Below are 21,398 nucleotides of genomic sequence, written 5' to 3' on the forward strand. Positions count from 1 at the left end.
GAGAGTTAACAGGGGTGAGAGAGAGATAAGAAGGGTCAAGTGGGTGAGGGAAGTTGTTATTATTATTATTATTATTACTATTATTATTATTATTAGTAGTAGTAGTAGTAGTAGTAGTAGTAGCAGCAGTAGCAGCAGCAGTAGTAGTAGTAGTTGTTGTTGTTGTTGTAGTAGTATTTGTTTTTTGTTTTTTGTTTCTTTTGTTTTTGTTTTTGTTTTTGTTTTTGTTTTTTTTTTTTTTTTGAGACAGGGTTTCTCTTTGCAGTCTTTGCTGTCCTGGACTTGCTTAGTAGACCAGGCTGACCTCAAGCTTACAGAGACTCACCTGCCTCTGCCTCCCTGAATGCTGGGCTTACAGGCGTGTGCCACTGAGTCCGGTGAGTAAGCGTAATTATAATGAATTACATATATACATACATGTTTGAAATTGTTAAAGAACAAATTTAGTAAAAGTTATTTTAAAGTGTTCTTGCTCGTTCACCATGTGGTTTTCTATTTGGGCTACTCCCATCTGCTACATGGTTAGAGGAAGAGGGTAGACACAGGATGGGGGTTGGGAAAAACTGCCTTCGCTTTTTATTAGATATGAGGGTATGGCTTGCTGTAATACTTTCATTGATAAAATGATCTGTCTATCTGTCTGTCTATCTATCTATCTATACCAATGTATTGAACAGTTGTTTTCTTTTATTTGTCTTCCCTTGGCATTTTGCAGGTAAAGAGGGAGAGGGTAACTTAGCTTTTATAAAGATGGAATTCAGCTACAAAGTGCCCTGAAGGTCATAACACAAGGAAACCCTGAGGGATTGTAGAGTCCCCTGTGGCCAAAACCTGTGTGTGGCTGGTGCCATCACAAAGCACGTTGGGAAGCAAATCTAGCTCAGATAAACCATCCAATACCTAGAGACGGGAGAGCTAGGAGAGGGGACGATTCTGTAATTCTATAATTATGCTATGTCTGCAACTGAAATGCTAAGCTCTCATTATTACAGATTCTTCTTTTAAACTATTATTTCTTTTTTTGAGATTATAATATAATTACATAACTTTCCCTTTCCCTTCCCCTCTCCAAACCCTCCCAAATACTTCTCCTGATTTTTTTTTTCAAATTCATGGTCTCTATTTTATTATTGTTACACACATAGATGTACATATATGTATATATAAATATTATATTGTATATATTTCAAAATATGTATGAACAACCTGCCCAGTCTGCAGAATGCTACTTGCATGCATGTTTTCAGGCTGACCATTTGATACTAGAGAAACAATTGGTGTGCTTCAATCTGTTCAGTGCACTCTGTGTTCTAGTCACTGCAAACTTGTTCTAGCTTATCTGATACCCCTTATCGCAGTCTGCAAAAAATTAACATTAGCTTGCATGGGCATGAGCCACACAGAATAAGAAGGTACTCAAAGCAGAGCACTTTAAAAGCATGGTGCTTAGTACCAAGGAACATCAGGCCTCAGGGCTACATAGACAGAACAAATCTCAATCACTAAATGGGGTGAGAAATGTACAACAAATTCCAGAAAGCCAGAAACCGTTATTCAGGTTGTAGGCTGTAAGGTCAGGGCAGGATGCTGATTGAAAGGGCCTTGTGTTATACTGACCCAATTGTGGTGATGGACTACATGGAGCATATTTCAACTCCTATTTGGTATAAGTGATCTCAGTTGACCTGCTCTGCAGGACAACTGGCAGGGAGTCACACACAGAGCGCCTTTATTTCTACTCCCCCGCCCCCCTCTCTGTCTTCAGAGAGAGAGAAAAAAAAGTCTATCTTTAAAAATGTTAGTAAATACTTCAAAGACTTCCTGGTTTTACATCTTGATGAACCCATATGCTTTGATGGGCAGTGCACATTTAATTAGATATATAGTTCCCACTTTCAGTAGGTGGTCCCTAGTATAATTTCACACCCTACTTGTACCCAACACACTCAGTGATTTTATGATTGTTTTTGATTTATAATTGTCATATACTTATGATTCTGAGTACCCTGGATTTAAAGTGCTCTGGTTTGAGTACCTTCTTATTCTGTGTGGCTCATGCCCATGCAAGTTAATGTTAATTTTTTGCAGACTGCGATAAGGGGTGTAAGATAGGCTTGAACAGGCTTTGCAGTGCCTAGAACACAGAGTGCACTGAGCAGATTGAAGCACACCAATTGGTTCTCCAGAACTACGTGGTCAGCCTGAAAACATACACACAAGTAGCTTAGTATAATTTACAGTGCATCCAAATCAGTGGGAAATATGAGAATTATTGCTATGGCTTATATAGTTTTGCTTCTGTGCTTCCAAAACTTATTCCCATTGCCCCAGTGTTAAGCAGTGGTGCCCAGTTGGAGGGACTTGGGCTATGAAATCTCTTCCCGAATGAATAAGCTGTTGAAAGGACTTGTGGTGACTGCCGCTGCCAACACTGGCAAAACAACGACCAACCCACCAACCAAAAAACCAAATGAAAAGGCCACACCCAAAGCAAGTAGATAAACAAAATGGGGTTTGTGGCTTCAGCTGCCTGGAGCCAGCTCTGAGTTAGGCCTGGCTGCATTGAGTGCAGCATGCAGCAGGGGCTGTGTGCTCTGAGCTCCTTCACAGCCCTTTGCTGGTTGTATTGATCCCTTACTTCTCTTGTCTTCAATCTGCTTCATATCTTCACGCTTTCTCCATGCACTCTCCACCTTGCCAGGGCTGTCAGAGCAGGTGGCTGACAACACTCCTCACATCCTTCATCATCATCATCAGCAGCAGCAGCAGCAGCACTGGATCTGTACATTTCTAACCATCATTAGTTACTAACCCTTTGTAGTTTGGCAGGTACTTTTTTTTTTTTTCGAGACAGCATTTCTCTGTATGGACCAGGCTGGTCTTGAACTTATATAGATCATCCTGCCTCTTCCTTCCAAGTGCTGAGACTAAAGGCATGCACCACCACACCAGGCTGTCAGGTACTTTTTATTTTGATAAAAAGACAGTGATGGTCAGGTAAGGGACTATGGTGTTGTTTTCTAAATTGTAAGGTTTTATATGTGTATTTGAAACCATGGCTTCTTCCCTGATTACAAGACAGCTTAAGTAGTAAAGAAAAACATGATGAAACCCAGTATTTAGTTCTGTGACATTGTCATGCATATTGAACGATTTGAATGTTAAAAGTCTTATTCCCTCTTTTATGATTTAAAAGAGAAGAAAATTAAATCTCTTTTAACATTTTATTTATTCTTTGAGAATTTCATACATGTATACACTGTGTATTTTGATCATATCTACCCCTCCCCCTCCCCCTCCCTCCCCTCAGATCCCTCATCTCCTCTCCTGTCCATTCCCCCCTCTTCCTCTTTTTTCTTCCTCCTTTCCCTTCTTCTCCTCCTCCTCTTCCTCTTCTTCCTCTGCTTCTTCTGCTTCTGCTTTTTCCCCTTCTGCGGCCTCCTTTTCCTCCTCCTCCTCCTCTTCCTCCTCCCCCTCCTCTTCCACTCACTAAGTCTAGTGCTGCCTATATATGAATGGGTGTAGGGCTGTCCTTTAGAATATGGGCAACCTATTAGGGCCACATCCCTGGAGAAAATCCATTCTCCTTCTCCCAGTAGGAACCAATTGTCAATAGCTCTTCAGTTAGTTGTGGGGCTCCATGAACCCCTTTCCCATCCATGCCAGAATGGTAGCAGGCTTGATCTTGTAGAAGTCTTTTGCAGGCTCCTGCAGCTATTGTGAGTTCATGGCTGCAATGGCCCTGTCATGTCTTATCCACAAGACGCTATCTCACAGAAATCTTCTTAACCTCTGGCTTTTACAGTCTTTCTGTCCTTCTTCCATAATGTTCCCAGAGTCTTGTGTCCCGTTTATGGCTAAGCAATCCATAGTATTATAATTGGTATTAGCTGTGTGTCTCTGTGGCTAAAAACAAAACAAAACCAAGCAAAGCAAAACAAAACAAAACAAAACAGAGCAAACATCCAAAACCACATTAAGATGTAACAAGAATAAATTAAAAAAAAAAGAAAATCCAAAACCAAAACCAAAAAAATTTCTCTGAGAGGTGAAAGCTGTATGGGCATAGTGAACAGCATTTAGATAGGATTCTTTCTATTTTTTATTTATTTTTTGAATATATTTTATTATTTTGAAATTTTCTCTCTCTTTCTTTCTCTCCACCATGTTTTTAAAAATCCATTGTGTGTAGGACCATCATAGGATTGAGGTAGAGCCACCTGGAGTAGCTTTTTTTTTTTTAAGACAAGGTTTCTCTGTATAGTCTTGGCTGTCTTGGACTCGCTTTAGAGACCAGGCTGGCCTTGAACTCACAGAGATCATCCTGCCTCTGCTTCCACGGGTGCTGGGATTACAGTTGTGCACCACCACATTGTACCGGCTAGGAGCCACACTCCTAAAAACTGACTCCTCATTTACACAGAAGCCATCAGCTGTCCAAAGCTCTTCAGCTAGGGGCCTAGAATTCTGAGTACCTCTTCTTCCACGCCAGAATGTTGACTTCCTTGGTCTTATACAAGTCTGTTGCAGGCAACTGCAAGCCACTGTGAGACCATAAGTAGTAGTGAAGGATTTTTTTTTTAGTTCACTGACTGTGAGAGCGACTATTTCCCTAAGACATTCCCCAGTGTATACTACTAATTTGTATGTATGAGAACCAGGGTCTTGTTATAGAATCTGTCCATCTTTGCTATGAACTCTCTTCTATTATGCAGCTCAAACATAACTTTTAAAAAAGCTTTTCTGGATTTATCTGATAAATTGTTTTCTCTGTACTCCTTTTTTTTTTTTTTCATTTTATTAAAACATGTTCATGGTAGAAAATATAACTAATATATTTTTTTTATCCCTTTAAGACCTAACACTCAAATCAGATTCATATCTGCTTATTGGATTGAATTAAAATTTATACTGTGGGAAATCACAAGATGGTAGTTTGTAATGAAAACAGAATATTAGAATGTATTTAGAAACTCCCAGAGTAAGCCTGAAGAATTTCCCTGACGCTGGCATGAGCCCTAGGAATTAAATGTCAAAATTAGCATTTGTCATTTATCTACCAACCCATATCCCGACTACATGCACATAGTCCTTGATTTCTCATGTATCACTCCACTGTTCATGGACGCTCACATCCTTTTGTGTTTTCTTAGTCAACTGAATTATCTTGTGAAAACGGAATGCTGGATACACTGTGCTTGTGTCTGATGCCTACTGACTTCAGTGTCCTACAGTCCTGACATATAACTCCCCCCAGACAAAGGGTCCTCTCAAATTAGCACAGCTGACCATGAGATAAGGTACACAGAGCAAATACATTTTTAACATGACATTGAGAATCCTAATACTAACTTTCCCCATGAGATTTGCAACTGAGTTAATTAAATTTTAGAATCCCACATACACACAACAACATGACTTTTATTTTGCAGGGCCTTGGATAATTTTGGTCTGCAGAACTTTTCCCAGGGTTTAATGACATGCTCTGGGAAGGAAGCCTTTGCAGCTCCCCAGAGTCTCTGTACAGTAGGTTTCTGCCCCGCTGAGCTTGACTTCATCATTTCCACTTCTTACCCTTTTATTTAAAGCCACATTATTTCCTGTTTGTAACAATCTGCGTGACCTCTGCAGATATTCAGCAATGATGACTGGAGGAGCTTGCTCTACTTCCTGGTATAGGGACATTAGATGTTGTCACACCAGAGTTAGTAAACACTGGAGCCGCCAGTAGTTAGGGCATGGCAATAAGTCAGTGAAGCAAATGGATTTTGACATTATAAAAAAAAAGATTGCACAGTAAGAACCAGCATATTGCCAACACAATTTCTTTGAAGGAAGGAATCTTTCAAAAGGATCCCTCAATTTGTCTATATTACAATCCAGTCTTCAAAATGTCAGTGTGGCTTGAGGTCTGTTGTTTCAGACTCACCCTCTTGCTCTGTAACCTCATTTGCACCTTCCTAAGCCCTTAGGACATGTCTGTACCACCTTCCACGGTTCCTTGAAGGACACTCCTATATAAAGGAGACCTGTCAGTTATCTAGTATTTGACACATAATGAGCCGGTGTTTATTAACCAACCGAACAGCATGCATTTAGTGGCAATCAGTTCAGTAAGAGGATGGTGAAAGGGTGGCCTGAGTTTTCTCACTGGGACTACATGGTGGAACAAGAGAACTGACTTCCGAAAGCTCTCCTCTGGCCTCCACACACGTTGTGGTACATGCCACCCCCAATCAAATACATAAACACAACTTTTTTTTTAATCCTAATAAAGTATAATGTTCAAGGCATTTGCAAGTCCAGGTTTTTAGATAAAACTTGCTGAAAGGCAAGGTCAGGGCAGTGCTGTGCTAAAGTCTCAGGGCCTCTGGGCACTGGAGTTACAGATCTAGCCAATGGACAGCACATTCTCCATAGTTGTGTAGAGAGTGGGGACTGACTCTGACATGAACTCTGGTGGCCCCTATTTGACCACTTTCCCCCTGGTAGGGAGGCCTGGTAGCACTCAGAGGAAGGGTAAGCAGGCTACCAGGATGAGACCTGACAGGCTGTGACCATATGGTGGAGGAGGAGGTCCTCTTCTGTCACAGGCCTTTGGCAGGGGAATAGGATGAAGGAAAGAGGGAGGAGAAATGGGAAGATACAAGAGAAGGGACAACAATTGAGATGTAATCTGAATAAATTACATTTTTTTTTTAAAAAAGGGAGATGTGTTAGCCATGACCATGACTGCAGACTGCTCAGGAAGACAGGCAGCCACAGCAGACTCACACAGCTTTTAAAAGGCCCCTTTCTGGCTGTTTGTGGTGGTTTTTAAAATTCATGTTTACTACGGGCCTGCAGCCCTTGCTTCAGTAACAGAGCTAAGCAGTAATTTGTCTCTACAAATCTATTTGATTTTATTGTGTGCGTGCGTGCGTGTGTGCTGTGCATATGTGTGTGCATGTTCCTGTGAATGCAGACATTCATGGAAGTCAGAAGTGGGTACTAGATCCTTTGTGTGCCTTTTAATGCCCTCTGATGGAGCAGTAAACACTCTTAACTGCTCAGCCATCTTGCCAGCCTCTTCTCCTCGTATTTTGGAAGCATTGCATTGGTTCTGCATTTCTTCATTAAAGCAATGCAAGATCATGGCAAAGCAGTTTCTGGGAAAGAGAGTCTATATCTATCTATGTTACTTGTAAAACAAATATTTGTGATTAGAGGATTCTGTGAGTGGCTCCTCACCAGGGCAACACCACACCTTGTTCTCCTTGCAGTCATGGTCTGGTTTATAATTTGAAATAGAAATCAACGTCTAGGAGCTAGTTTCAGAGCCGCACTCACTACATCCCGGCTTGCCTAGGTAGAAGACACTTCGGTGCCCTTTACTTCCTTTCCCAGCCACTGGCGTAATGCCTGTGTCTCATCAAGTACTGCCCTATTATTACTTGCTATTCATTTCACCTCATTAATATTTAAAGATCATTACAGTTATTCACTGAAAAGGGCAACGCTTACCACCAACCGTGAAAAGGTGAACCCAGGTGAAATTTCTGAGGAGGTCTTTTGAAAGCATGGTATTTCCAGAGTCTGGCTGACTCGTCTCTATTTCTATTGTACGGTTGTGTTCATCGTGCAAATCTGGAACAAAACACAAGGCGGAAGATGCATGGATCTTGGCATTGGAAGTACATTTTATCGAAGAGACAAAAAGAGTTTAGAATAGAGATTCATCTATCTTCAAGACACCCATGAAGTAACGAGGCAAAAGCCCACTGTAGTGTACATCGGTTAAATGGCAAACCCGAGCCAGGAGAGGCCTGGGGAATTACTCATCACTCAAGACTCACAGAGAAATCATTTAACAATCCAATGCAGAATTTGACATTCTCTTCTGCTTTAAGCCCAATTCAGTCCCTCCATCTTCAAAGTACATGTCCTCAATTAGAAAGAATGTGTATTCTTATAACCTAGCTTCTAACTGTATTTTAAATTGTATTTTATTTTATTTTATTTTTGTAGCAGCAGCTTTGGTTCACAGCAAAACTGAGCAGAAAATACGGGCAACTCCCACGTATATATCGCTCTTCCCTTTCCACACACAGCTTCCTCTACTGTTGGCATCTTGCACAAAAGTAGTGCATTTGTCATAATAAATGAACCCACATTCCCAAAGCACTGCCTCTCCTCTCAAAGCTCACAGCATGCTGTAGAGTCTGTATGATATTCATCCTATGGGTTCAGAAAAGTGAATAGTGATGCACACTTATATTAAACAGAATAGCTTTACTGCTTTAGAAACCTTTTATCTCTTCTTTCTGCAGGGCTTTCGTCTCAGGAGAAAATCCTTAGGCACTTCTGACCCAAACATACTCTAAATAACCTACAACAGATAAAATGTAAATGGCTTGCAAATAATTCTTTTATCTTTTTAGGGACAAGGGCAAAGAAAATATACATGTTAAGCATACATGAGTTTTGTTTCCCAATATGCCTTATTTGAAGTTGTAGTTATGGAAACTACAGATGTGGAGGCTGTTCTATATTACTCTAAACCTACATATTTTTAGAAAATGCATGTCCATTAATGTTAAAAGAATTTAACCATGAAATATTTCCACCTGTAGTTATTTGTATAACACCATCAAAATTTTAACACATTGCATACAACTATTGCTACTTTTAAATTTGATTTTTAAAACCGTTTCAATTGTTTTGCTTAAATATAGTTCAAGCAGATAGTCATATAGTTATTCATATCTATGACGTTCACTGGGTATGGTGACGCATGCCTGTAATCCCAGAACTCTGGGGGAAAGAGGCAGGCAGATCTCTATGAGTTCAAGACCAGCCTGGTCTACAAAGTGAGTCCAGGGCAGCCAAGGCTACACAGAGAAATCATGATGTCCACAAAATGAATTCGTACGTTAACAATATTTTAATGTATATCATCCAAATTTACAGTTACTGTTATCATATTGCTGCTATTATTATTTGATTTTATTTATTATTTTGATCTTGCTATACAGCCCTGACTGGCTTAGTACTTGCTGCATTACGCAGGCTGCCTTCATATTCACCACAGTCCTCCTGCTTCAAGCATGAGCATCACGGCTGTGCATCATCATGCCCAGCTCTACTTTTAAAGTCTGTTCAGATTCTGGGTATAGCTTTTTAAATTATAGCTGAAATCACTTAGACAAGCAGAGAGTATAAGTTAAAATCACCTGGAATATATCTACAAGAACACTAAACGACAGCATATAGATGGGAACTAACTACCAAGCCAGATAGTAGCGGCTGTGCAGGAAAGACAGCACTGTGCTGTGTGGTGTGTGGTCACTGCTCCCACAGGCTGGCTGATCCGAGAACAGCAGCAGAAATGGGGAAGCGGAGATGCGGGCCTCAGTTTACTGGTTTCTTCTCGGGGACCAGAAAAAGCCTACTGTCCCATGACAGATGGGGTTTGTGGGGTGTCCCTAGTGCTGTGAAGAAACCCTTAGGAGAAGTATCCTAATTCAGTGGGATGGATCCACTATGAGAAAGCAAAGAGGAAAGTCAGACAAAAGTGGGAGACAAAAGGAAAGGAAGTCCATCCCAACAGTCCCACAGCATACTGTCTGCCTTGAAAACGACAGACTCAGGCTCTCAACCCAACAAAGGCTATGGAGGAGCCGGCCTGGCAAGACTTCCACGGTAAGAGTAAAATCACTCTTAAGCCTAAGCAATAGAAGAGTGGCTGCTGTAGAAGGAGCTGTAAAGCTGCAGTGAGGAAAAAGGCCAGAGAATAAAATACCACTCATGTGACGATGAAAGCAGAGTAGCAATATACGCACACATAAGTAAAAGCTGCAACTCCATTATTCAAAAGGAGGAGAAAGAGTAAAAACCCTATAAACTGTACAGAAACTGGAAAGGCTGATGGTGGATGATTAGAAAAAGATGACTTGTGAAAGACAGGTGATGCAATTCAGGAAATCGTTTTCAAAATTCACCCAGGTAATGAGATCAAACTAGAACAAAACTGAAACTATACATTCATGAAAGCTAATGTATTAAGAGACATTTTCAAAGTCAAATAAGGAAAATATTTAAATAAATAATTTAAAATAATACATTAAAACAATATGGCATAAAAGGAATGTATAGAAACATATATACTATGGTTTTTAACATTTGTGCTATTTCAAGCATGGACTATAAAAATGCCTATAAAATGATTGTGGAAGTAGGAAAACTGATTTAGAATAGACACCATAAAGCAGAGTTTTATGGAAGTTTTTAGCAAAAATCAGTTATAGGAGAAATGAGACTATTGTTAGTAAGGTTTTTTTTGCAACCATTCTATGGTAAAAAATATTAATGGAGTATATTTAATATACTCAAAAATGCAACCTATAGATTTTTAAATTGAAGAAAGTTAGCCATTTAATATGAAAATGCTAGCAATTTTTATGGTCCCATCAAAGTGGAAGGGAGATAAGAGAGAGTAATTGGGTGAATGTGATCGAAATATATATGTGTATAAAATGTCAAAATGAAACTTATAATTAACTGTAATTAATGTATGCTATTACAAACTTTCAAAGGGCCTCCCCCTATTCCTGAATAGTTTTGTAACCTACTATGGCTCCCATTGGCCATTATTTTCCCAGAAATCTTAATTGATTTATTTACCAACTCTGCAGTATAGTTAACTGATTTTAAGTACAACCTGTCCATTGGCTCTGGAGTATAGTTAAGGTGCTTTGAATTACTGAAAGCCACCCACACCACAATACCAACACAAAGCTTTGTCTGAATGGTCACACTCTTCCCATTTCTATTGATTGGTTGCTAGAAGCTGAATCAATACTTGCTGGTCCCACTGCCTTGTCTCCTACTTCCTATTTCCTATTCCCCTGTCTTCTACTCCCTGCTCTTCCTCCTGTCTGATTTTCCCCCCTGCACCATAATGCCACCAACACAAGCTCCTACTAAGTGCTCAATACCTTTCATGCTCCTAAGCACAATCCAATGACCATTTGTCTTCCCAGAAGCCTCCGAATTGATGGCTGCTGCTTTTATGCAATCATCCTTCTAGGCTGCTATGATCTGGCTCTCTCTCTGTCCTGTGGACACATTGTCTCTCCTCTCATCACTGCAATATGAGCTGAAGCCTCGCATGGCTCTTCTCATTTGGTTTCTCTACCTAGATAATGTCTTTCACATCTAGAGATTCAGTCAGAACCCATGCTCAGAAACCCTATTAAAATGGCATCTTTACTTAGGCCTTTGTGCTAGCTGAGTGATAGTATAGTCAGCTGTGTACTCATCTTCCTGCCTAAGCTAAGCACATAAAATACAACTCGAATGATCTCTGCATAATCTAGTCAGATTCCCTCCTCCCCTAAGACAGTGGGTGTGCTACACATTCTGAAAACCAAAGCCTCGTGCTTGGCAATGCTTTGCATTTCAAATGCCACCTACACAGTACACCACCAGTTTTCTTTTTTTGAAAAATTTAAAATATATTTTATTAATTTATTCATATTACATATCAATTGTTACTGCATCGCTTGTATCCTCTCATTCCTCCCTCCCTCCCATTTTCCCCTTACTCCCCTCCCCTGTAACTGTGAGGGGCCCTCCTCCCCCTCTATATGCTCATGGGGTCCCCTGGATGGGGAGGCCTGGTCGCACTCAGAGGAAGGATAGCAGGCTACCAAGAACACCGCCAGTTTTTATGGACAACCCACTTAAGCAGAGCTCTGATCTGAACGCTGGTCTCCATCAATCTCTTTGCCACTCTACTTAGAATTGCCATCCTGTCTCCTCTACATTTCTGCTATTATATAATTTCCTAACTCAGTTGAACTTACACTATCCTTTCTGCTTTCTCTCAATTCATTCCCTAGACCTTAGTCAAAACAATAAAAAAACAAAACAAAACAAAAAACCCTCCACATTTGAAATGCAAACTGAAAAGCATTAAACAACACAACTCCAATCAGTGTCTATGCTTCTTGACTACATGAGTCTTGTTTACTAGCCTTGCTTTCAATGGTTTCACCTGCATTCTTTTTGCTCTAACTATAATTCTTTGCAGAATCCCCATGGTTGATGCAGTTCCTGTACCACAGAGCCCGATACAGCCTGTTTGCTAATGATAATTTTTGGGTTCTCCATCTCTTGGTTTATACCTGCTCCAAGGGATGGGAGGGATCTAGGAAACCTTTTCTGAATTCCCCAGGAAATCTTCTTATACGTTGCCCACTTCCTCCCTGCCCCAGAATGCCTCACGATTGCTCTTTAACATTTAACTAATATCTGCTCCTCCTGCTGGGCTGGGAGAGGCTGGAGGACAGGCCATTGTGTCTGTATCCCACATCATCGTATCCCTGATACTCAGCTTTATAATCTCTCAAAAATCTATGTGCTGGACAAAGACAGCACATAGGACATTGAACTTGAAGTCAGTATCCAGGTTCGATGACAAATTAGCCTTCAAAGAGTTTAATCACATGGGTAAGACTTAGCTTATCAAGATTGAATTTTCTCTTTTTAAAAATATTTATATATATATATATTTTGTTTGTTTGTTTGTTTGTTTGTTTGTTTGTTTTTCGAGACAGGGTTTCTCTGTGTAGCCTTGACTGTCCTGGACTCACTTTGTAGACCAGGCTGGCCTCGAACTCACAGCGATCCGCCTGCCTCTGCCTCCCGAGTGCTGGGATTAAAGGTGTGCGCCACCACGCCCGGCTAAATATATATATATATATATATATTAAGATTTATTTATTTATTATTATGTATACAGTGCTCTGCCTGCATGTACACCTGCAGGCCAGAAGAGGGCATCAGATCACGTCATAGATGGCTGTGAGCCACCATGTGGTTGCTGGGAATTGAACTCAGGACCTCTGGAAGAGCAGACAGTGCTCTTAACCTCTGAGCCATCTCTCCAGCCCTAGTTCTTTTATATTTTTATATTTTATATTTTAGAAGGAAATTGGTGATGAACTTAAAGTTTATAACGCTGTATCTCTTGGATTCCATGCTTTTATATGCTGCCACTATTTAGTTCCTCCCAATATATTTCTAACCTTTTATGATATTTCTCCCTTTACAATTCTGAAGCTATATGTGTTCCTTCATTTTTCAATAATATTTCATTAATTGTTTGTTAATATTTGAATAAATTTAGAAACATATATATATATACATGTGTTTTAATTATTTTCATTCCCCACACCTCCCTGATCCACCTCCTACTTCCTCTCAAGTGCCCATTTCTAACTTATTTTCCTAACCCAGAACTCAGTTTGTGCTGTTCATATCTACAGATAAGTATGGGGCCACTCACAAAAGCATGATCTGCTTACCAAGGCCTGGAATCTTAAAGAAAACTGACTCTCCCCTCAAAGGCCCCAACTGCCAAAATCTTCTTAGGTAAAAGTGGGAGCTTGCACTTCCCTCCCCATCCTTGCTGGAATATTGACTAGTTTGGTCATGTGCAAGCAACTGCCACTCTTCAGCATTGTATTTTCAAGCTGAGAACATTGCTAACCATTGCCATCATCCCTCCTCCCTTCCTTGTGTTGCTCAGGATGGAGCTCAGGGCCCTCGCCATGCTGGGCAGACACTGTGTCACTGAGCTAAAACACCAACCCAGATGTTACTGCTTACTACGAGTGTTCATGCTTTTTCTCTTTGCAGTTCTTTCTCTATCACTGGTACTTCTGGCAACACTAACAACCCCTGGGATTTGGTTGCAATTTGGAAAGTTAAACCATCCTGTATTCTTGTAATTCATTGTAACAATCACAATTTTTTTAATATGCTAAAAAGAGGTATCTATCAGAAGTACTATAGACCAAATACAACTCAAATTTCTGAAATGTAGATCATTATAATCCAAGGGCTACCTCAGGGAACTATGCATCTTCAAATAACTCAAAGACTCCTAATTTAGAGAGAAATGCATCACATTGAGAATAAAATGAATATCAAACTAATTATTCATTGTATTTCCATTTCCACCCACAGCTTCTGCCCACTAAGACACACAGGGACAAAATATTATGAAAAGGGAACAGCTGGCTGCCTTTCTTTGTTGAGCCCTCAGGGGACAGGATTTAGACACTTCCAGGTTTGTAAAGAGACCAGGAAGAATGGCTCTAAGGACAAGAGGAAGGAAACAGGAAGAGGTATTTAACCTAGCCACTTCTGAGTTCTGGCTTCTTCTTAGTCTCTCATCTATCGCTCCAGTTTGCACTTGTGTTTGTTCTGTGTAAGTGTTCCCACTTCCTGAGTGTGCCTTGCCTACTCACCCGGCTTGGAAACATGAATGCCTTGCAGAAGCTTAGCAGGGAACCCAATAGAAACAGCAGAAAAAGCAAGGGAAGTGCAAGAGAATACTAGGTGGAAAGAGGCCATGCCATCGTGTGGGAGAGACCAGGCACCTCCTCTATTTCTCTAGGCTAAACTCTCACTCCTTAGCTTCATGTGAAGCCTGGGTTTTGTAAGTATCTTGTTTCTCCTCCTCTTTGGTGCTTTATAAATCATCATCCTTTCGTACCAGATACGCAATACTAACACAACCTTTCTTTTTTAACACTAGGCTGTTGTTTTCCATCTGATCCAGAGGATCAACAACAGCAAAGCTCAGAAGGAAGATTGGGAAATTCCCAGCCACAGACAAATGACAAATAAAGATGGTTCCGATTCTCTATCTATTTATAGTTTTCAGTAGCTACAAACTTAATTAGCCTGTATTGTTCTTTCTCTTAATAAGTATACTTTTCTTAAAGGCAATGTTACTCATTCCCAAGTAATACCTCTTTTCCACTCTTGCCTTCATTGGAACTGCCCTCCTTAATAGAGTAGACCCCACTTTTACAGAGGATAAATAGTGGTGGTTTTGTACGCACAGCTATGTGCATAGAACCATGCTGCTATTTGTCAATGGAGTATTATTGACCATAGCCTCAGAGATGTGCTAGTAAAATCTATTGGGGTTGACACAATCTACCAAGCTATGTCTGAAAAAGCCAAATGTACTTTTGTTAATGTCTGACAATATCTTCTTACTGGATTCCAAATTAGGCCACTCTAAAAAAGAGAAAGTTTCTTTTTAATAAAGATTGTGATTTAAATACAGTTGCTCCCTGTATTACTACTGCTGGTACTACTAATAATACCAGCCATTTGCAGAACTCTTACCTTATTTTTCATATATATATATATATATGTATATATATATATATATGAATGAATGTTTTGTCTGCACATACATATGTGTGCTTTGTGGCTGAGGAGGGCAGAAGAAGGCATCAGATGCCTCCAAACTGGAGCTACAGATGGCTGTATGTCCTCCTGTGGATGCTGGGAACTGACTGTAGGTCCTCTAAAATAACAAGTACTTTTAGCTGCTGAGCCATCTCTCTAGCCAAAGTCCTGCCTTCCCGAAGTCCTACCTATCAAATACTCAAATAGATCCCTTGTCAAGTGATCTGAAGGTATGTTTTGCTTTATTTGGTGGAATCATGCCATTCACTGAGATTATCCAAACATCATTGTGTAGGAGCAGCAAGAGGTAGACAATGAGATGGGTTGAGAAATAACAATGCCCTGTTATGTACCAGGGCAGCCCCATGCCTCCTGCACCAGGGCTTTCCCGAGTTAGTTTTTGCTGTTCTTTTCTCGTATTACCACGTTCTTTCTCCGCTGAGTTTAAAGCATTCAATTTCCAGTACACTTTTTATTTGCTGTTCTTTTATTTTCATCTGTTCCCATTAGTAGGAATGGAAATGGTTTCACCTTAGAACCAGGTTATGTAGGACAGGTATCATTATGATAATTTCCAAAATAAGCTCAGAGAACTTAAAATACAGGCCCCAAGGACCTAGACCTTAAATCGAGGGCTCCATCACAAATACAGGCCCTTGAAACCTGTATGGTCTGAATGCTACATTCTCAGCAGCTTCTATGGGCCGTTTACTTGCCCTGTAATACATATTCAGATTGACTTCCATAAGTTCACTCACTAAGCCACTCCACTTTCTTCATCTTTTATTGAGCAACTGGTACCACCATGCAGGCGTGGATCACCAGCAGTCCAGTGTCACCTCCAAAGGGCCTTCCTTCTTCCCTCAGTCCAATATTCACTGTATGATCAAGTCATGTGTGTTTTATACTTAGTACGTAAAATATGTTTCCTTCCATATTTGGCATACTGCCATTATATCTCTTCCAGACAGCTACAAATTATCTTCCAATATGTTCCCCATATCTCTTCTTTGTCCACTTTTAAGGTCATTCTCATACTGAAGCCAGAATTATCTTTTTATAACACAAATACAATCAAACTACAAATGCCATCTTAACCTCTTATTGAAAAAACTTCACTTCTTGATATGATTCTTATGGAAAAGCAATACTCTTGAACATAGCCAACAAGGTCTGGCGTGATCTGGGCCTCACTGTGTCTCTAGCTTTATCTATGAATCTACACAGTATAGCCCCATTTGCATTTTCCTGTTTCCTTAAACCTTGCAAAAATTTCCCATGGCTGCCCCCACCCCGTTTATAGGTCACCCACAACTACCACCATGTCTACATTGCATTGACAACTGCTCATTCCTCGGACTTCATTGGGTGTTCCTTCCTCTCCCACCACCTCCCTAGATTCTGCTGTGCTCTCTTTTCCCTGCTGGAGTTCTGGCTGATAACACTTCACACTACTGTGACTTCACACTTACTTGTGGCATTCTTTGATCTGTTGCCACTTCTCTTACCAGCCAATACTTCTTTCTGCCAAGGCTTGGTATGTTCAGCACCAAATCTAGGACATGGTTGTACTTGCTAAATGAGTGAAAGCTACATGGAAGCAGAAGCATTCTTTCCTGGCTAGGTTATACTCATTGGGTTCCACAATGAGGTTGTAGACCACAATCTGGATGCCTTCTGGAAACAGAGTAATGCCGCATTCATACTTTCCACTGAGGGTGGAAGAGATATTCCTTAGAGACAGAGTCCATTTTGTCATATTCTTCAGAGTTTCTATGGAAGCCGCCAGGGAACGACAGGCATGCCATATTAGGCCATATTAGGCATGATGAACAGCAATCAGGTCATTTGTATCTGTGACCCTGGACCATTGCATCTGTATGAAGAAGTCTTTCTCCTTTGTTTGGCAGGTCAAGTTGACATCAGAACCAGGGAGAACATATATGTCTTCTCTTGCACTGATTTTCTCACTCCATACTTCTGGAAAGAAAGGATATGAATCATTAGTGGGCATTACTCACGTGGAGTGATCCTTTAGGGTGTGTGTATGTGTGTAAGTATGTGTGTGTGTGTGTGTGTGTGTGTGTGTGTGTCTTTAAAAATAATTTTTAGTAAGGATAGAAAACATAAAATGACTCTTAAAAACCCTGGTCGGTTCACTGACATGAAAGAGAGCTGCCTTAGGTGTCAAAAGCCTCTTGTGATTTAGGATCAACAGAGAAAACTATTGACACGTACATATTTCTGTCTTCTGGTTCACCCCAAAAGCAACTGAAGGTCCGTCTCAAGGTGAGTAAAATTAAGTGCATTTGAAGATTTATTTTTATTATTTTTAATTATATATATGAGTATATATCTGCATGTGAACATGAGTGAAGATGCCCCCCACCCAAGTTCTTCAGGAACTGGAGTTGCAGCTGGGTGTGAGCTGCCAGATGTGGGCACTAAGAACCAAACTTAGGTCCTCTGTAAGAGCAGCAAGTGCTCTTAATTGCTGAGCTACCTACTCAGCCCCAGATAGCAAGGCTACTTAGAGACAGAAGTGCAGAGCAAACAAAGCATGACACTGCATTAATAGAAACGAATATAGTCAACCTTTCTGGATCAGCATCTCTAATAACTGGTCTAAAAGTTTCCTTTCCAAACTTCATTGGCAAGTGCTTTATACTAAGGTGACTCTTGTCTCCAAATACTCTGTGTTTACAAAAGGGTTTTCTACCTGCTGCCTTTTTCCATCTCCATGGTTCATAAGCGTCCTATCGTTGAGCTTCCTTATCACAAAGGAAAGCAAAGCACTGAGAAATGAAGTAGCCCATTCAGAGATGCACTCTCTGAGGAGAGCATGACTTCTCTTTGCAATTAGTCCCATCTGTAGTTGTCCTTTAAAAGCTAACTTCATCACTCCAAACTGCCTCCTACAACTCAGTCTGACGCAATGGCATAAGAAACCTGACATCCCCTCTGAGGACCAAGGGGACCTTCATCTCCATGTTGTTAAGTCTCCCAGGGAGAAAGGAGAAGATGCCTCAGGTGGAGGTTCCCGAGGGCATTGTCTCTCTGCAGCTCATGAAACGCTGGACATAGAAGAAGATTCTCTCTCCTGTCAGCAGCCTGACTGCATGGTACAGACCACTAAGAATTTGTTCAGCTTTGAGCCTTCGCTCAGCATGTCTTCAGAAATACTGATCTCCATTTTCAGGATTTACCGTTTCAGAAGTTGTACAATATTGTGACAAGTCCCCCAGAGCTCCCAAAGGGAAAGAATTAAAAGGTGACAAGCTATGGAGAAGAAACAAGGACCTCAGCATCACTCAATAGACAGGGATTATTATGCATTTGTGGATGTGCAAAGCTTGGGTAGACAGAGTTAGTATATCTGAGTTTAACTCCCTGGGAGTGGTCTTTCAAGAGTGTGCCCCTGAGCCTATCCAGATCACCGATTCTAATAATTTGTCTTTCATTCAGAAACTCTTCAGTCATCATTGTTATACACAGTTAATCTTAAAATGCCCAGGCTTTCAATAATACTCTTGTACTGTCGTATTCAGAATTAAGCGTGGTGACGCACACCTTTAAACCCAGCACTTGCGAAACAGAGGCAGGTGGATCTCTATGAGTTTAAGGCCAGCCTGGTTTGCAAATCGAGCCCAGAAGAGCCAGCGCTATTACACAGAGAAACTCTGCCTCTAAAAACCAATTAAAAAACAAAAACAAAAACAAAAAAACCAAAACAAAACAAACAAAAACCAAAACAACAACAGCAAAAACAGAATTAAGCTTTAGTCATTCCATTTCAAAGTGGGTCTTTTAGGTTCTGGGTGCCACGGACATAAAGGACTCCCTTGGTTTTCCAAGGCACTCCTCATATGTGATTAAGGCTTAACACACATCCAACCGCTAATGACATTGGTATTGAGGAGGAGAAATACTTGTTAATTTGAAGAGAAAAGAAACGCTTAAGAGAGGCTTAAAAGCGGAGCAAGGTTTTCTGACCATGGACATTATTGAGGGGTGTTTTTAGTTTTCTGCAGTTGTCTTTAAAAATGACCCTGGAGCATTTCTTCTCTGAGACACACAGTTTTCCAGTTACCCTCTTTGAGGAGGGAAAAATGGTGGGGAGAGGCCGGAGCAATGGCACTAGCCGTTCATGTCCGCCTTGGTTTTAGTGCTCATTAGAATTCCCGTCTTGGCTCCAGCATCTTTCCTGTAGTTGTCATTTCAATACATAACTGACAACCTTAGCAAGTCTGCCCTTTCGTGATCTGCTCCTGCGGCAGTCATGAGGCATTTCAAAAGCACAAAGGACAAGATCGACCGCAAGTCTTACCCCTGAAAAACTGTATCTGGATGATGGAGTAAACAACACCATACGTCATCTTTCTCCCCATTGTCTCCTGAAGAGCTCACACCAGCATTTCTGTACCGATCACAGGAGTCAACTGATGTCTCTAGCTAAGCAAACTCTAGCTACCCTATTCGTGCTCAAAAACCCCAACTCTACCACAGGGCTGGGGTTGTTGGTCGCTTGGCAAGTCCCCAGGAAATGAAATGCAGACAGGAAAGTAGTGTGGTTCAGGGCTAAGTATAACCTTTGTAAGAACAATGCAGAAACTGTTCTCTGAAACCTTGTATCTCACCTTTAAAAGACTTTCCCATATCCCAAGATCCTCTCCGTCAGCCTCTTTGTCAGTCAAGCTGCTTCTAAAATCGAAACAAAGGAAATCGTGCAGAGCAGTCCCTGTGTGCTTTTTATACGTTTCCTTTCAAGAACACAAAGTCATTTAGCAAACACGAGCTTGCTGCCTCTCATAATAGCGTCTCAGTCCAATCTTAAGATACATTCCCCACCCCCACCCCCGAATTGCCCCAGGGTGAAGGAACAATGGTTAACTTATTTAATTTTAATAAACTCTGAAGAGTAGCGGGGAGTAATATCAGCTATCCAGCTGAATTCATTGTCTTGTTTCTTGTAGGGAAATCCACATTTCTACTGGATAGGGGTGGGGAGAGAAGTGACCCCTTGTCTTTGATAGTTTGGAGGCCAGATAGGGAAGTCACTTGTGATGGCCAAAGACCTTTTTAAGTGATGGTCTAAGAGCTTTATCTGGCTAAGCCCAAAATCATAAAGAACTATACAATACATTGGTGAGTATGTTAAGTCACCTGCTCCTGAAGAGTTTTCCAGGGAGGGTTAGGAGCTCAGCTCCTTGGAGGGAGGACAGAGAGTGATGTAATGGCTCAGGGTACCTTCGTCACAACCGAGAATTCTGGTAAAGCAGTGACAGGACAAAATAAAACCAGCCAGGAGATGGGTTATAAAGATTCTGAGCTGAGAGTTGGTGTCCCTATTAGGTGAAAACAAATTGGAAAGGAACTTGTCACCTCTTACTACATCTGTCACAAAAATCCAATTAAACCCCGGATTTCTTGAATTCTTACTTGGAGTATTTACACCTCTTATTGCATTAAAATGGGAAAACCTTAAAAAGACAGTAAAAGAATTTCTCATTAAAACAAAGGAGTGTGATTTTCAGGTTATAGGTTCCCTTTTAACAGAATCTTAGCCTCTCACTGGGGTAGTTTATGAGAGGTACTTACAGGAGGCTGTTGGACAAATCTGCCTTCTTTTTTTTTTTTTTTTCCATTGACTCCTGGTTCATGATTCTAATGCCTAGGAACTTCTGTGGCCTGAAGACATCAGATTTTACTAATTTTCCTTTGAGATCCGCTTAGACTCTCAGAGAAGACAGTTTTCAGGTGTCTGTGACATATGAGTCAAAAGCAGCTTGTATCCTGAAGTGCAAAACCCAGTGGCAGCCCCTCTATGGCTGTTTGCTTGCAGCAGGTGGCAGCAACAGCCTGCAGACCAGAACGGCCATCCCAGGTGACAGGAATGGCCCCCACAGCGTTTCCATCGTGGTAGTATTTTCTAAAGGCCCTTTCAGCAGGGGAATAAGCATTCTCTGTACTTAAAAATAACTCCTCAATGAAGCCATTTCAATCTTTCCTATTATCCTTTCTGCTCACCAAATCCCGGAACCGCACAGTATTTCTTCTGCCTTATATTCCAGCCTGCTGCGTATGAAAAGGAAACAGAAGCTGTCAGTTTCACAATTCGAAGAGCAACCTTGAACTTCTTGAAC

The 21,398-nt window shown here is 40.9% G+C and overlaps 1 protein-coding gene across 1 annotated transcript in view; it reads right to left on the minus strand.

Annotated features, from left to right (window-relative positions):
- The window catches only part of Cd96 (CD96 molecule), a 76,501-nt gene extending 56,785 nt beyond the window's left edge, over positions 1–19,716 (minus strand). The window contains 4 exon segments of the mRNA XM_051150349.1: positions 7,504–7,581; positions 7,583–7,626; positions 16,864–17,235; positions 19,583–19,716. Of these exon segments, the coding sequence (XP_051006306.1) occupies positions 7,504–7,581; positions 7,583–7,626; positions 16,864–17,235; positions 19,583–19,643 (555 nt within the window). The 5' untranslated portion in view covers positions 19,644–19,716.
- Between the last annotated feature and the right edge of the window lie 1,682 nt (positions 19,717–21,398).

The sequence above is a fragment of the Acomys russatus genome, chromosome 8 (assembly GCF_903995435.1).
Source record: "Acomys russatus chromosome 8, mAcoRus1.1, whole genome shotgun sequence".
Taxonomy (NCBI): domain Eukaryota; kingdom Metazoa; phylum Chordata; class Mammalia; order Rodentia; family Muridae; genus Acomys; species Acomys russatus.